The 14,745-nt window shown below is 47.2% G+C and overlaps 5 protein-coding genes across 5 annotated transcripts; 3 read left to right on the forward strand and 2 right to left on the reverse strand.

Annotated features, from left to right (window-relative positions):
* Nucleotides 1–145: 145 nt before the first annotated feature.
* FOBCDRAFT_228674 (uncharacterized protein) lies at nt 146–1,653 on the reverse strand. Its single transcript, XM_059609787.1, has one exon. The coding sequence runs from the start codon at nt 1,644–1,646 to the stop codon at nt 207–209; it is 1,440 nt and encodes a 479-aa protein (XP_059467719.1). The 5' UTR covers nt 1,647–1,653; the 3' UTR covers nt 146–206.
* Nucleotides 1,654–2,196: 543 nt separating this feature from the next.
* Nucleotides 2,197–4,564, forward strand: FOBCDRAFT_262908 (putative C6 transcription factor; the record flags this gene model as incomplete). Its single annotated transcript, XM_054706402.2, has 5 exons — nt 2,197–2,239; nt 2,288–3,042; nt 3,097–3,279; nt 3,408–3,547; nt 3,616–4,564. Exons 2-5 carry the CDS (start codon nt 2,320–2,322, stop codon nt 4,562–4,564), a joined length of 1,995 nt encoding a protein of 664 aa, XP_054562377.2. The 5' UTR covers nt 2,197–2,239; nt 2,288–2,319.
* Nucleotides 4,565–6,078: 1,514 nt separating this feature from the next.
* Nucleotides 6,079–7,288, forward strand: FOBCDRAFT_242303 (Intradiol ring-cleavage dioxygenase; the record flags this gene model as incomplete). The annotated part of the gene is made up of 3 exons (XM_031189210.3): nt 6,079–6,295; nt 6,349–6,498; nt 6,546–7,288. The coding sequence occupies 3 exons, from the start codon at nt 6,079–6,081 to the stop codon at nt 7,286–7,288; spliced, it is 1,110 nt and encodes a 369-aa protein (XP_031036475.3).
* A 259-nt stretch (nt 7,289–7,547) lies between these two features.
* Nucleotides 7,548–11,415, reverse strand: FOBCDRAFT_141205 (amidase signature domain-containing protein; the record flags this gene model as incomplete). The annotated part of the gene is made up of 8 exons (XM_059608122.1): nt 7,548–8,405; nt 8,465–9,050; nt 9,097–9,136; nt 9,605–9,652; nt 9,704–9,933; nt 9,978–10,271; nt 10,321–10,745; nt 10,792–11,415. 8 exons carry the CDS (start codon nt 11,413–11,415, stop codon nt 7,548–7,550), a joined length of 3,105 nt encoding a protein of 1,034 aa, XP_059465540.1.
* Nucleotides 11,416–12,052: 637 nt separating this feature from the next.
* On the forward strand, nt 12,053–14,002 carry FOBCDRAFT_242306 (major facilitator superfamily domain-containing protein; the record flags this gene model as incomplete). The annotated part of the gene is made up of 8 exons (XM_059610474.1): nt 12,053–12,258; nt 12,311–12,518; nt 12,568–12,687; nt 12,741–12,863; nt 12,912–13,053; nt 13,093–13,387; nt 13,441–13,770; nt 13,819–14,002. The coding sequence occupies 8 exons, from the start codon at nt 12,053–12,055 to the stop codon at nt 14,000–14,002; spliced, it is 1,608 nt and encodes a 535-aa protein (XP_059465541.1).
* Between the last annotated feature and the right edge of the window lie 743 nt (nt 14,003–14,745).

Raw genomic sequence — 14,745 nt, forward strand, 5'->3', positions numbered from 1 at the left:
AACGAATGACCTTAAGAAAAGATTCAGCCAATCGCGGCCGATTCCGTGTGCTCCCCCTCCTTATCAGATTCGCGCTGACAACGCACCTGATGCATCCTCCCATCATCTCTCCCCTGGTAGTTTCGAGCTCCTACGTCGCGACCACAGTACTAATGAGAATTTTCTTGGCCTTTACAAGTATCTCTATTCAGTATTTAAATATCTTTTTACAAGTTCCCTCCCCACAAGATCTTCGAGAAACACACCAAACGAAGAATATCCTCATCGAGCAAAACAGCCTGACGAACATCGCATGGCAGGATCTTATTATGTTCGCAATTACCAGCCACATAATTAACCAACTCAAATACCTCAGTGAGTATATAGCCCAACACCCGACAGATTCCTTTCACAGCATCGTCTCTAAAGACCCTGGGCTTATCCTGGCTGCGAGACTCGAGGAACTCTCGAAGACGAACGCTCACGTGAGACATGTCAAAGTCTAGAATTGGGCTTTGGTCCGGCTGAGTGAAGTGACGATACGAGGCAACGTCTAGGCTGATAGGTCTAATATTCTTCTCATAATCAGGGAATAATGTCTTGGCCATTTCTGCAACATTCTCACCTCCAAGATGAGGAAGGACGAAGTGTTCGAGATAACTGAGGGCCATCTCGTTCACGAGATCTAATAGTGGCTGCTTCCATGGATCGATGAACCCATGGATAGTTGGTTCCGCGCCATTACGGGAGGGATATTCTTCGCGATAGCTTCGCAAAGGTTCAATATCTTGTTCTCTCAGAATATAGTCGCTTGGATCGTATGGGCCAAGCTGCTCAGACGCTGGCGGCGGGGAAACATATTGACAGGAGACCATGTCTTGGACCTTCTCCATTCCCGAGAAGTCAACTCCTTCACGCAGTTCGCGCTCAAACCTCTCCTGTGGCGTCATGTGTTCTCGCAGTGTTCCTGGAAGGCCCAAGAAACTTGTCCTTGTGAACTCTGTGTATACGGAGAAGAACAGGAATGATCTTGCTGCGGTGTGCGTATCATTGAATCCAAAGCGGCCAAACATGTATTCTCCATGGGGGATATACAACCAGATTCCATGCTCTGCACTGTCTCGCCGGCTTGGTCGTTGGCCCTGCCATAGCTGGACCATTTCTTGCACTACAGAGCGATCAACAAGACCAAGAGAGTTGGAGTTTGCCAGCATATCATCATCGCCCTCTTCCTGGCCTTCACCAATCTCATCAAAGCACCGTTTGTCATAGTAGCTCCAGTCATAACGATTAATCACAAAGACTCCAGCCTGAGAAGTGGCGTCGTTGTTCATCGTGCTTCCATGATCTGGTTCATAAGGTGAGCCAGATATGCGGAGAATCTTATCGACTTCCTGCCTGGGATCGATATCTGCGTGAGCCACGAACCATGCTACTGTATCACTTGTCTCAGAAACAACAAGTTTGAAGACATTCCAGATCCCTTTTTGTGCGGCGACGTTGTAGTTGATGCTGTGAGCTTTAACTGTGCCACTTGGTTGCGGCGGAGCAACGGGGAGGCCTTGAGAGGGAGCAGAGGAACCGAACCAAATGTTGTGCAAGGAGCCGAAACAGAGCTGACCCGAGACGACGGAGAGAGTCGAGTGTATTGTAGGAGAGTCCGCCATAGTGATTATTTCAAGGCCCTACCTATTGATGCGAAGTGTTCGTGAGAACTGTAAGTATCGACAGACCCCACGTTTAAATAGTCGCCTCGGCGAAACAAAGGGCCGTCTACCTAGGCTGGTGCCTATTTGACCTTTGAAGTTATTCCGACCTAAGTTTGACTTATTTCAAATCTCACCTCTGTGAAAAAATTAGGCGCACAGGCCCAAGTCATAGAGAATATCCGCCTGGTAAGTACTACATGATGTCAAAGGGAGCTCGACAGCTTCGCGAATCTCCTGTTTATAATTCTAATTGCATAGCCGGCTGTGCCGGTATAAGTGGCTGGTGATGGGCTCCACTCAACTTCTTTTATGATAATATTATTCTTGTATGCAGAAAGGGGGATTTCAACCAACCCCTCCCTTAAGAGACCGATGTCATCATGACATTCTAGTCCCATTCTAAAACACCCAGGTCAACATTTCTTCGCCGCTATAATCTCACCCTGACGTAGCCTAGAATTTGAAGAAAATATATAATTGGCCTGGCAATTTTCATCGCGACAAAACACTTGTAACCACCAGGTACGATATCAGATTAGCCAAACAGAACGGTGGGTCATTTACAGTCACAGGTTGAGTTGAGCCTCTAAACTGATAAGTCAAACTCTGACCAGGTAGCCATCTGTGTATCATGTCTCAGCGAAATCGCCCCATTCTTCCAGCTGAACCCAACTCTACGATTCGTGGTCCTGACCATTCATCATCATCGCGAGGGGTCCCTGTCACAAGCACAAAGCTAGTTCGGAGGGCTAGACCAGTCATTCAGGCGTGCGACCGCTGTCGGAAACAGAAAGTGAAATGTAACGGCGAACGACCAGTTTGCAAAACCTGCGCCAGCAAACGAGTACCATGTTCGTGGACAGTCGCGAATCATCAGACTACCGTATCCGCCTCGAGGCATCAGGCAGTTCAGGTTGAAAATGAGCGCCTTCGGGAGGTGTATGCTCTCCTTCAAACGCTTCCGGAGAGTGAGGCTCGACAGATGTTTGCTCGAATCCGTGATGCAGACGATCCTATCACCGTATTGAATCTTGCAAGGGGCGCAAGCACACTCAGAGACCCTCCATCTCCACGTCCCGAAATCACCTCGACAGGCTGGAACCCTAGGGTGGACGCCCTGAGCCTTAAGACGTTGAGCGAAAGCCCCATACGCGTACATGCCAAGCCCTGGACTGCTGTTGCCGGCGATGGGCTTGTTTCGCAGCTAATATCGTCTTTCTTCACCTGGGATGATGCATTTTTTTATCCCTTCATTGATCTTCAAGCCTTTCTAAAGGATATGAATAGTGGTGAGGTCAAGAAAGCTAGATATTGCTCACCTTTTCTTGTCAATGCAATTTGCGCTTCTAGATGTGTACGTGTACTTTGTATCTCATCTGTCTGGAACCAGGAACCTGACTACTGATAGTTTACATCTGCAAGAGCAAAGATGTTTAGCTCTATCGCAGGCAAGAGCGTAGGAGCACAATTCCTAGATGAGGCAAAGAAGCTACTAGACTTGGAAAACGGTCGAGCCTCACTTCCAACAGTACAAGGGCTCACCCTAATGTTTACTCTCTCGGCGTACCGGGGCATGGATCGAGCAGGCATGGTACGTACTCAGGTCAAGTTATCTGACAGCGCTGTTTTGATAGCTTTCGCTACGTGACTGGTAATGCCCTGTTCGAAAATGTCGACCTCTAGCAGTTAGTCATGAAGTATAGCTGACTCAAGTATTAGATGTATAGGTATGCTGCATACGAAATGTTTCGTCGACTTCATCTAGACGGGACGTTCAACAGAATCAAAGACGACCCTGGTCAGACGCGACAGAGGGAAATCATATCGAAAGCTGCTTGGGGGCTCTTCTGTTTTGAAAGGTATGTGATCGACAGTGTTCACGTAGGATTTTAGTAGTGAAGACTGATATCTATGGCAATCTATGCAGTATTGTAGCATACGTATATCTCGAGCAATCTCTACTTGCACCGCCCACAATACCAAGATGCTTTCATGCAAAAGACAGACCATCGGAAAATCTTGATTTATGGGGTGACTTACATCAGACAGAGAGAGGCATGCCTCCGTTCGTGCCTGGTATTCTAGATGCCACTTGTGACTTATCGGAAATGCTGTATGAGATAATGTTTTGCAATATCCGAGCACAGGAGATTGGAAGCGAAGAGGACCTCAAAAAAAGGCGAGAATTATACAATTCAGTTTTGGAATGGAGCGGAAACCTACCAAAACGTATGAAAAAAGATGAGAACTTGACACCTCAGACCTGTTTCCTACGGTACTTATCACTCCCTACATTTTGTATTCCACTTTCTCACAGAGACAGAATCTACATCGACGAATTATTAATCAGCCTTCTAAGACCGCTAAGTCCTGATACAATATTCGAAAATGGAACAACCGCCAAAACGCATTGCATTCAACTAGCTGGCATCGACGCAGACATCGTGGCACAATACATACAACATTTTTCCATACGGGATTATTCATGCATGGCGCTATGCGGACTTTACAACTCGGTCGGAACTGTAGCTGCGTATCTCGACGATCCAACCGCTCGCAGCACATTTGTGAAAGCAAGCATGATGCTCCGCCAAATCGGGCGTGATTTTCCCATGGCCATATTTATCCTGCAGGGAATCCAGGCTATGGCATGGGCGAGCGGTTTTGCGCTCCCAACTGAGGCCAGTCAATTTTTTAAGGAACTAGGCTCTGGCAAGGAGGAACTTCTGGATATGCCTATAGCATTTACGCTGCCATCGGTTGCGTCGGTCAGGCAGCTTTTGTCGGCGGATAGCGGGGATAACAATAACAACTTAGAGATGGGGATAGAGATAGGCTTGCTGCTTTCTAGATGGAGTTCCTTATCAGTCGACTAACAATTTTGGAAGTTTTGGGTTAGTTTTCTATCTACGGAGTATAAATTAAAGTAAAAAGGGGCTTTTGTACCCCTTAATTAGGGCTAGGGGGAAAGCTTTAAGTCGAAATAAGTAAACTCTTAAGCGATTTCTAAGGATAGTGTAAGATGGATTAACTCTCAGAACTTAAATAAAGTATTACCCGAGTTCATATAGTAAAATCGCTAACATTCTTGGAAGCTTTTTAGGCGTAACTCCAAAAAAGAACGGAGTGCTGAGTCTCCTCTTCTGGTGATGTCTATTCTCTGTCTGTATGCTGACTGGTCGGTCATCTTCTGTCCGCTCCTCGTGCCGACTCTGTCGCTCTTTGGGAAATGTGGACCATAAGGCTTAGCACGGCTGTTACCGTCCTTTGCCAGGCGTGACCTGTTGTTAGTCAATTGTATTAAATTCTGTTCATTTCCGGGACACAAATCTGTGAATGTGGGAATACTGACCACATTGGCTCAAACTGGCTATATCGGTTGCGTAACCAAAGGAATGAAGCTTAGTCAATATAACGTCTGGGTAATGTGTAGATAATGGATCAAGATTGAACGGCGCACAGCATCCCTGCAGAAATTCATGTAGACAAGCGAAAATAGGAGCAGAAACATCTATTAGTACGACAAATATAACTCAAACTTAGACATCTCTTCAGAGGCTGTAAATGACATTGCAGCTAGGGTACATCAACAGCACAGTTAACGTTTCTGTGATAGGTAAGTTGGAGCCTGATCTTTAAAACCTCTGTTTCGATTGGGCTTCATGTGATAGTAAACATAAGCTTAATAATTAAAGTAATTAAGCGAGAGCCTAATTTAAGTGAGGGAAGCTTTAATACTTATATACACTATATATCCTCTATCTAATGCAGTAAATCTAATAATCTCACTTTAGCACCTATTTTAATTCTCAAAGCATTCCTGTCTCAGCGACTCTCCTCTGTGATTGTCTTAACAGTCACATAACTTGTCGACTGCGGCCCCCGGCTGTGGTGCCGCCGGCAGAATCTTGAAAAGCCTGAAAATCTGAAACCTTGCATGTATGGGTCTATGAACAGCTGTGCCTTTTGACCTTCTTTAACGAGTCGGTTCCCGAACCGTCTGTGGACCTTATCAGGTATGTTTGCCCACATCCCGACGATCTACCATGGGGTTACGTATATCACAGCGAATTAGGAAAGACTATTTACTAACGTCACGTTGCAACCGTCACGCCTCTTCAAGCAGATCGACATGTGAAATGGATCCTCCTGCCAACTACGGCCATTTTCGCATTGCGGAACTTTGTCGACGTGACATTGCCAAGACGGACGGGATAAAGACGTGATTTGCGATGGTGGGATAACGGTGTGATGCAACCCTGAGAACTGAAGAGTCAAATGTGATAGTCCGTCTTAGAATGCATAAAGGGAACTGGACTTCTCGCATGCCTGGTTTGTTATGCCAACATTTGACCTCGTTCACATCACTGTCTTTGTCTGTGCTGTTATCATGCGTGTTTCTGCTTCAATTGCTCTAGCCTTGGCTGCTTTGGCCGTGGCCCATCCAGGCGAAGACCACCACGATGAGCTTGAGGCGCGTCGCTCCTTCGAAGCCAGTGCTGAGCGATTGTCCCTCCGTCACTGTGCTGAGAAGCTGCAGGCCAGAGGTGTTACCGAGCGTAACATCAAGCGTCGTTCTGCCTTGATCGAGGAGCATCGCCGAAAGCGTAAGTAATACTCAGATACATAGCTCATCTCTTTCTAATGTGGCTTGTCTTAGGTGGTATCAAGAAGCGCGATCTCGAGGACGTGCTCAACACGGACCATAATAAGACCCATCTTGGGTATACACCCAACACCCCAGCCGAGATCCTCTTCGCAGGCCAAAACTCATGCGTGCTAACCCCCGAGGTCACTCTCGGTCCATACTGTGAGTGTTGGTCAGCTGTCAAAACGACATGCGCTAACAATTACGAGACGTCAGTGGCGAGTCTGTTCGGCGCAATCTGAAAGAGGACCAGGAGGGCGTTGACCTTATTCTCGACTACCAAATCATCAACGTAGCTACTTGCGAACCTGTACCAAAGCTATATCTCGAGATCTGGCACTGTAACTCAACTGGTGTTTACGGCGGCGTGAATAATCAGGGAAACGGAAACTTTGATGACAAGGCCAACATTAACAAGACCTTTGGCCGGGGCATTCAGCCAACGGATGAAGATGGCGTTGCCCAGTTTGAGACGATCTTCCCAGGTCATTATGTTGGCCGTACGACGCATATCCATCTCTTGGCTCATGCAAACGCTACTCTTTACCAGAATAAGACACTTGGAAACGTCATCTACAGCAGCCACATTGGACAGACTTACTTCGACCAGGACCTGATCGACGACGTTGAAGCCCTTGCTCCTTACACCACCAACACGCAGGCTCAGACCACAAACGCTGGTGACGGAATTCTAGCTCAGGCTGCCAACCAGGACTACGACCCGGTCGTCGAATGGACCCTTCTTGGTGACACTGTTGCTGAGGGCCTCTTCGGCTGGCTGGCTTATGGTATCAACATCACTACCACTGACAAGGTTACCCCTGCAGTCTTCAGGTATGAGGATGGTGGCCATACCAACCCTAACTTTGGAGGAGGCGGTCCTGGCGGCCCTGGTGGACCCCCGCCACGAGGCGCAAGTGAGGCAGAGGATACCACAAGCGATACTGCTTAGATTTTAGCCACTGAGTAAGATCCTCCAGCTTCGATGGACAGTGGCCGAAAGTCAACTAAGAAGTTTGCTTATGTTGGAATATATAGCTACTATGTATCTTCATACAGGTTATGTCATAGCACCCCTAGGCATAATAGATCAATACAAGATATAAGATATATTTTACAAATAACACATAAGTCCATATCAGATCTCTCAAGTGCCTAAGTTGTAATTAGATCCAGGTCACCGTGCTATATTAAACAATATCTACATCCTCCTAATCCGGTGGAGGGAGACTGAGAAGTTCTTGGTACATTCGACCATCTGGAACCTTATACGTTGTGATCTCATCCAGCTCTTCCCGTATTCTCTGAACCTCGCCATATCCTATGCGCTGTTGCATCTTTGTCAAGATATCCTTCACCAGAGTAATCTCTTCGATTGACCTGGCACCATACCCGAGTATCAACAATGGCCATGCTCCTAGGTAACAACTACTCCATTTTTGATGTTCCTCGGGACATTGAAGAATATTCATGGCTAAATCGAGTTGCCATCTCCAAGGCTTCCCACCAGCATCTTCAACCGAAACGAGAGGACAGTCTGTATCGTCCCGTGACGCCAGGGTTTCTGTGATTAGATCCAGAAGGAGTGAAGTTGCGATTATCATCAGGTCATTGAAGCATGAATCACCATGATGAACGTTCTGACTGTCTTGATCATCGAGTAACAATTGCTCCCAGTACTGCAGCTCCATCTTCAAGCCTATCAGGTGATCTAAAAGTCTGTTTCGAGGGACATTATAAGAGTCAATAATCCGCAATATGAGTCGATATAGGGACGTGGGTACTCCAAGCACGATGCTTGGTTTTGAGAAAGATGGATTTGCGTTGTCGTATGAGCGAAGCAAATCTTCAGCATGGGTGATGAATTCAGAGTCCAGCCGAAAGTCGGGCCTGAATGGCCTCCTGATAGATAGCAAAAAGCCCTGATACAGCACGCTTTCAACATTGATCCTGTCGTAGCTTTGAGTGAATGGCCTCAATGAACCGTTGTCTCGGTTCCTCAAGCTGAGCAGCTTTACAGCCCCGATAACGTGAGGTTTCGGGTTCGACATTGCATCAAGACTCCAGAACTGGGGGCAGAATCTGTTAGCCAATATCACAGTGAAAAGAAAAACGATTGAGTGCATACATTGTAAACGTATAGGTATGATGCTACCGTTAATAAACACGAATGTCGATAGGCATCTGATGGACAAAAGTCCACAAGTTCTTGATTCAGCCCTCTCATAGCTTCTGTGTAGTATCGCAAAGCGATTAGTCGATACCGATCATTGTTCAACAGGACATGCTTGTTAGAAGCGCAGTTGGCCAGTATAGCATATTTGATGGTTTTGTTGTTTGAAATCATTTTCATCAGGTCTGACTGGCACTGAAGAAAGTATGCCTTGTCCTTTGTGGGAAGAGTAAGAGAGGTGAAGTGAAAGTTGTAGAAGTGATGCATCAACTCAAACTCGGCTTCTGTTTCGAAAAGGGGATGGTTGATGGTTGCAAGTGATGGCCTATTATTCGGAATGGGCACGATGTCATGTGAGATCTTGTCATTCTTGGGCGAGGAGGTGCTATCCGTGGTGGATGGCGAAAGAACAGGAGTTACACGTCGACGGCGGTGCCTTCTATCGGCCATGTCGTTAGCTTTGGGCCATGAACAGCTGCGGCCAAAGCGAGAGCAGTTGCGACATGATGGCTTCTCTTCATCACATTTGACTCGCCGTTGTCTGCCTATCAGCGGTTAGTAGACGCATATATCTAAGTCTTTGAGACTGACAAGTGACGCAGCCAGTTTTGGCACGTAATTTGGTATCTGGCATGATTAGACTGGCGTTGATGGTCTCATACGTATCTGAGGCGTGAATGGTGAGGCATGCAGTGAAAGCGGAGAAGTTACGGCAATGGGGTCAAATCAGAAGCGGGGAAGTCGGGGTTTTAAGCTGCACCAGTCGATAAGGAGGAGATGCACTCTGGCACTAGCCCGTTCGGTCTTCACTGGAACCGTTCGCTAGTCTCTAAGCTAACGGGCTCCAACGGCGGCTGATAAGAAGCACAATATTGATGTCACAAGTCTCCCTTTGCCGATTGATGGCATCAGCCTTACTCTTTTACAGGTAATTTCAAGGGAGTCTAAAGTCCTGTATGCTTGATTCATAATACGAGGGACATAAATACGTGGTGACTAATTGTTATCTGAAGACGCTTGAGCCTGTTTAACCCTGAACAATCCTTGACGCCAACTCTGTAGCAGCAACCGTCTCTTCATCTCGGAAGTGTTTACCGACAATTTGCAGCGCCAAAGGAGCTTCAGCATACTCCTTGGGCGAGTCTATCCCAGCGTCAGTATTGATCGAGCAAAACGGTTGACCACATGACTTACACTTCTTATACTCTCTTTCCTCCTCGACCGATCGGGGTCTGAAGTCAAAGTATGGTGTATCGGTTGGCTCAACCTTCAGCCCAGTCGGAAATGTAATTGCCGGTTGATCGAGAACGTTCCAAATGGCCGTGTAAGGAATGTAATGGCCATCGCCCAACTTTGCAGCTGGCCCAACATAGGCAGGGCATAGGATATAGTCAACACCTCGATCCTTCATGATCTTGTGGTACCTAAAGAAGTCAGCCAAGTCAACCTACAGGGAGCTTATACCTACTGCTCTCGAAAGGCGTCTCTCCGGACGTTGAAAGCCCAGTTCTCCTGTACACTAAGTGGCTTAGGGGGGGCAAAGTTGAAGATAAAGTCAGACAGCGGCGCTACAGGCTCTCCCCCCTTTTCCAAGAGGTCCTTCTGTGTTACAGCACATTCAGGAAAGTAAAGTCTCGAAACAATATCCATGCCTTCCTGATGGTTGTATGGCTCAAAGTCGACTACAGTAACGCCTGCACCCTTGAGCTTCTCGACGGCGTGTTGAAGCGCGCGAAGGACTGGGGGATGGGGTCGGACAAGACTGTAAGCTTAGTTAGTCGACAAATCTCTAACCGGGAAAGAATACACACCCATCCTCCCACATGACACCAATAGTGAAGTTGCCAGGCTTTAGGGGGTTGGTCTGCTTCCAAGGCTGAGGTACCAGCGATGTCTCAATCTCCCAAGGTTCCTGATCAAGAACAGCTTTCTGAAAGAGGCCAAGGTCTTCTGCAGTATTGGCTAGAGGTGAGATAACGCATCGGATGCTCTCTTGTCCAGCACCAGGGAGACATACGCCTTTGTACGGGTTTCGCAGTGCGGTAGTCCTCAGTCCATATGCGCCACAAAAGGCAGCGGGTACTCTAACAGAACCTCCAAGGTCGGTACCAATGCCCAAGGCTGCGCAACGGAGTCCCAACGAAGCACCTTCTCCTCCGCTCGAGCCGCCGCATGTTAATGTTCGGTTGTGCGGGTTCACAGTCGTGCCGTAAATTGGGTTGGAACAGTCAATGTGCTATATCGTCAGTGACAGGTCATCGAAAGGGGGAAGACTAACTAACCATTACGCTTTGAGGTTCATTCGTTCGCACATGGAATACTGCTCCAGCCTTCTTGCAACACTGAACAATCAGGGCGTCTTCTTCAGAAACGTTGTCAATAAGGGCGACGTAAGCCGAATGAGCAATCCGTCCCTTATGTTCAATATGCTCCTTGGTCGAGATCGGGATACCGTGCAAGGGCCCCTTGATTTTGCCGGTTGCCTTGAAGTACGCATCAAGTTCAGCAGCGGCTTCGAGTGCATCAGCATTCATGAACTCGGTTGCAAAGTTGGTCAGTTGATGTGCGATATGAGCTCTCTTGAGAAATGCAGTGACAGTCTCAATAGCCGTCAGAGAGCCAGAGGCCATTTGTTCCACCAGTTTCGTTGCACTGGTAGCTGTGATCTCCAACTCTCGTGCTGAAATGAAGCCGCATGTCTCGATGAAAGTAGAAACATTGAGTTGGTCAGCAGGTGGAAGTTGCCTAGCTGGGAGAAGCCAATCTGGGTTGAGAGATTCTCGGAGTACTTTACGGCATTTCTCAGCTTGGATCTCCCAATCGGCCAGGACAGAAGTGTCTGCGGACTTTTGGGGCTGAGAATGGGAGACAAGTCCCTGAGGAAGAGATTCAACAACAGACGCCATGATGTATGATGGAAAGGTAATGGAGGCAAAGTTACGAGGAATGATGATTAGATAGATCTTGGCTTCAAACGCATCTTTATATTCATACTCAATGAAACCTAATCGGGTCTACTTTGCCGACTTCAGACATGTCACTGACTCTGTATCATATGATGCATACTTCGTTGAGGGCGAAATGCCGTTGTTAGAAGCCTCTTTCAAGATAACCTATCTTTCGGTAATCATATCTATTGGTGGGACGCCTCGCAAAAGCCAATGATTGGTCAAGACATGGTCTCATGCTGGAATCGGTTAGAGGTTCGCCAAACTGAAGGATAAGCTAAAACTCGTAAATATCAGTCATTGGTTGTTACCCCGCAGGCTGGGGTCCACCCCCGGATTAAATGTTATCGTGATCAACTGCGGAATTGGAACAAGGTGACGTTTGAAGGGGGATCTAGACTGTCTGGGCAATGGGGAGATTGCGATCTAGTAGTTGGCGCTATGTTTAAAAGGTGTTATCGCGTTCCGGCTGCTTGGTATGCCTTCATTGCATGTATATAATCCCTGGTCTGTTCGCCAGAAACAGAACTTCACAGACCCATAGACCTCAAGTCACAAATTGACCAATCTTATTCTATCTATTGTATGCTTCATCATGGGATCAGACGACAACTCGCCACAGCCCGTGTCGGACTTTGTCCCCGGGACAGTCCTCCTTGTTGACTTTGATGGCACCTTGGATACTCGCCACGCTCAAGGCCATCGAGATATCGTTCTTGTTCCAACTCCCTCTGAAGATCCAGATGATCCTTTGAACTGGAGCAGATGGAGAAAGGCTTTGCTTATGGCAACTCTATGTTTGTATGTCCAGCCACCTACTGTTGGGAAACAAGAACTGAGCCCCTATGAACAGGTACTGCCTTGCCATTGGTATTGCTTCGGCCGCCATTTACTCCGTTCTTGTTCCGATCTCAGCTGCCACTGGCCTCAGTGTCGGTGATCTGAACTCTGGAACCGGATATATGTTTTTGACCTTTGGATGGGGATGTCTGATCTGGCAGCCTCTGGCACAGAAGTTTGGTAAACGTCCTGTTTACCTTTTGTCCTTACTAGGAACAACGGTAAGCCTATCCCTCCTTACGCGTTTCTGCCATAACTCATCATCGCCAGGGAATCATGATCTGGGCCCCGCATGCAACGACCAACGGCCAATGGATTGCCAACAAGGTCCTCCAAGGGACCTTTGGTGCCCCAGTCGAGTCACTCTGCGAAATCTCGGTGTCAGATGCTGTAAGTAGCCGAGTCAACCGCCCTTCCTCACCTAATCTCACTCATTCGTGTAGTACTTTGCCCACGAGAGAGGCACCTACATTGCTTACTACGCCCTATTCCTTGGAGGTGCAAACTTTGTTGCACCTGTCATTTCTGGCTTCATCAACGACGGACAAGGTTGGGAATGGGTGTTGGTAAGTAACAGACAGTGATGCAAGTTCCGCTACTGACTCATCGGGCAGCATTGGTGCGCAATATTTAATGCAATCGCATTCGTTATTTGCTTGTTCTTCATGGAGGAAACAAAGTACAACCGAAAAGCCACCCCACTCCATCTCAACGATACTGTCGATATCAACAAAGCGACCGAGTCTCCCAGCGATGGTAAGAAAGAGGTAGAGTCGCAGACTACATCAAATTTAGATGTCGTCAATGGCAGCGTCCTCTCCTCCTCTAAGACCTCCCTCGACAAAATCAAGATCTTCCGAAGCGAGCATGTTCAAGGCAGCGTTCCTCTGAAGGGCATGCTCATTCGACCCTTCAAGTACTTCTCCTTGCCCATTGTTGTGTTCTGCGGCTTCATGTATGGCGCTGTTATTTGCTACTTCAATGTGCTCAATGGTACAGCGTCGATCATTCTCTCGGCTCCTCCTTATTCATTCAAGCCAAGCACTGTTGGTCTTTGCTACATCGCTACCGTCATCGGAGTCTTTGTTGGGTAGGCCTGGCCGGATTTTCAACTCCCACCATACATAAGCTAACAAGAACCAGGTCATTCCTTTCTGGCCCAGTTGGAGATAAGCTCGTCCTTTACCTGACACGCCGTAATAACGGCATCCGCGAGCCTGAATACCGCCTGTGGCTTTACGCTGTTCTGCTTCTGGTCGTGCCAGGTGGACTCCTACTCTGGGGCGTTGGAGCGGCTCATCACGTTCACTGGTCAGGACTCTTGATCGCTATGGGAATGTTAGGGGCCGCAATCACTGCAGGCTGTCAGATTCCTCTTAGCTACTGCATCGACTGCTATACTGAACTTGGCTCCGACGCTATTGTCACAATCATTCTGATTCGCAACACCATGAGCTTTGCCATTGGCTACGGGTACGTGACTCACCATCCTTCAAGCTTTCATCTACTGATCTCTCTCAGTGTCACTCCCTGGGTTACAGGAATGGGCTATCAGAACGCTTTCCTTGTTGCAGCCTTTGTTGCAATGGCGCAGTTTTCTCTTGCTTTTGTGTTCATCAAGTATGGTAAACAGCTTCGACGAAACAGTACTGCGAGCTATTTCAAGTACCTTGAGCAGGTCAAGAATGATGGCCTCATTCACTGAGCTCTGTGCAATCACTATCATCAGGAGACGACAGTTACTTTTATCCATTTCATATAACACAATTAGGCTCTTTATAATTTACACAGCTTATTAATGCTTCTGATAAATCTCTCACTGGCATCCCTCGACTATTACAATTTTATAACGAAGGCAAGATGTGACAGCCCTCTGAAAGACACGTCCTCCCAATCTTGTGTAGCTTGATAACAGAGAATGGCAAGGTTGTCCCTATCTAAACATTGAACAGGATTTCGTTGTGTTCTCAATTATTCAGTTGTGAAGCTTCTTTAAGCACTCAACTCTGTGAATCAAGTATTCCGGAGCCAGTTCTTTGATGGAGAAAGCATTTTATATATCGATTTCACCGCATATCGACCATCACAAGCTATGTTGATATGCTTCAATGTCTCCAAACTATGAATTGAGAGCATGTTGCTGTTTATATTTCACTTCTCCATTAGTCATACTCGATTCCCACCTACTCGATATTGTGTACATCAACCTGTAACACGATCACTTCAGTTCGGGGCCTGTTACCGTGGTCGATTTAATAACATCATTATGTGTGTAGAAATAATATACCAAACCGTCTGCCGTGTCTGTGAAATCCTTCTTACTCAGCGGTTTGCTGACCACTGTTGTCCCCAGTCTAGAGGCTTCTTTGAAAGATGTGGCAACAGCAGGAGGAGGGTTGACACAACCAAAGCCCTGTGTTCTAAATGTAGAAGTAAAAGTAAGAAGAA

The sequence above is a fragment of the Fusarium oxysporum genome, chromosome VIII (assembly GCF_013085055.1).
Source record: "Fusarium oxysporum Fo47 chromosome VIII, complete sequence".
In the NCBI taxonomy this organism is placed as follows: Eukaryota; Fungi; Ascomycota; class Sordariomycetes; order Hypocreales; family Nectriaceae; genus Fusarium; species Fusarium oxysporum.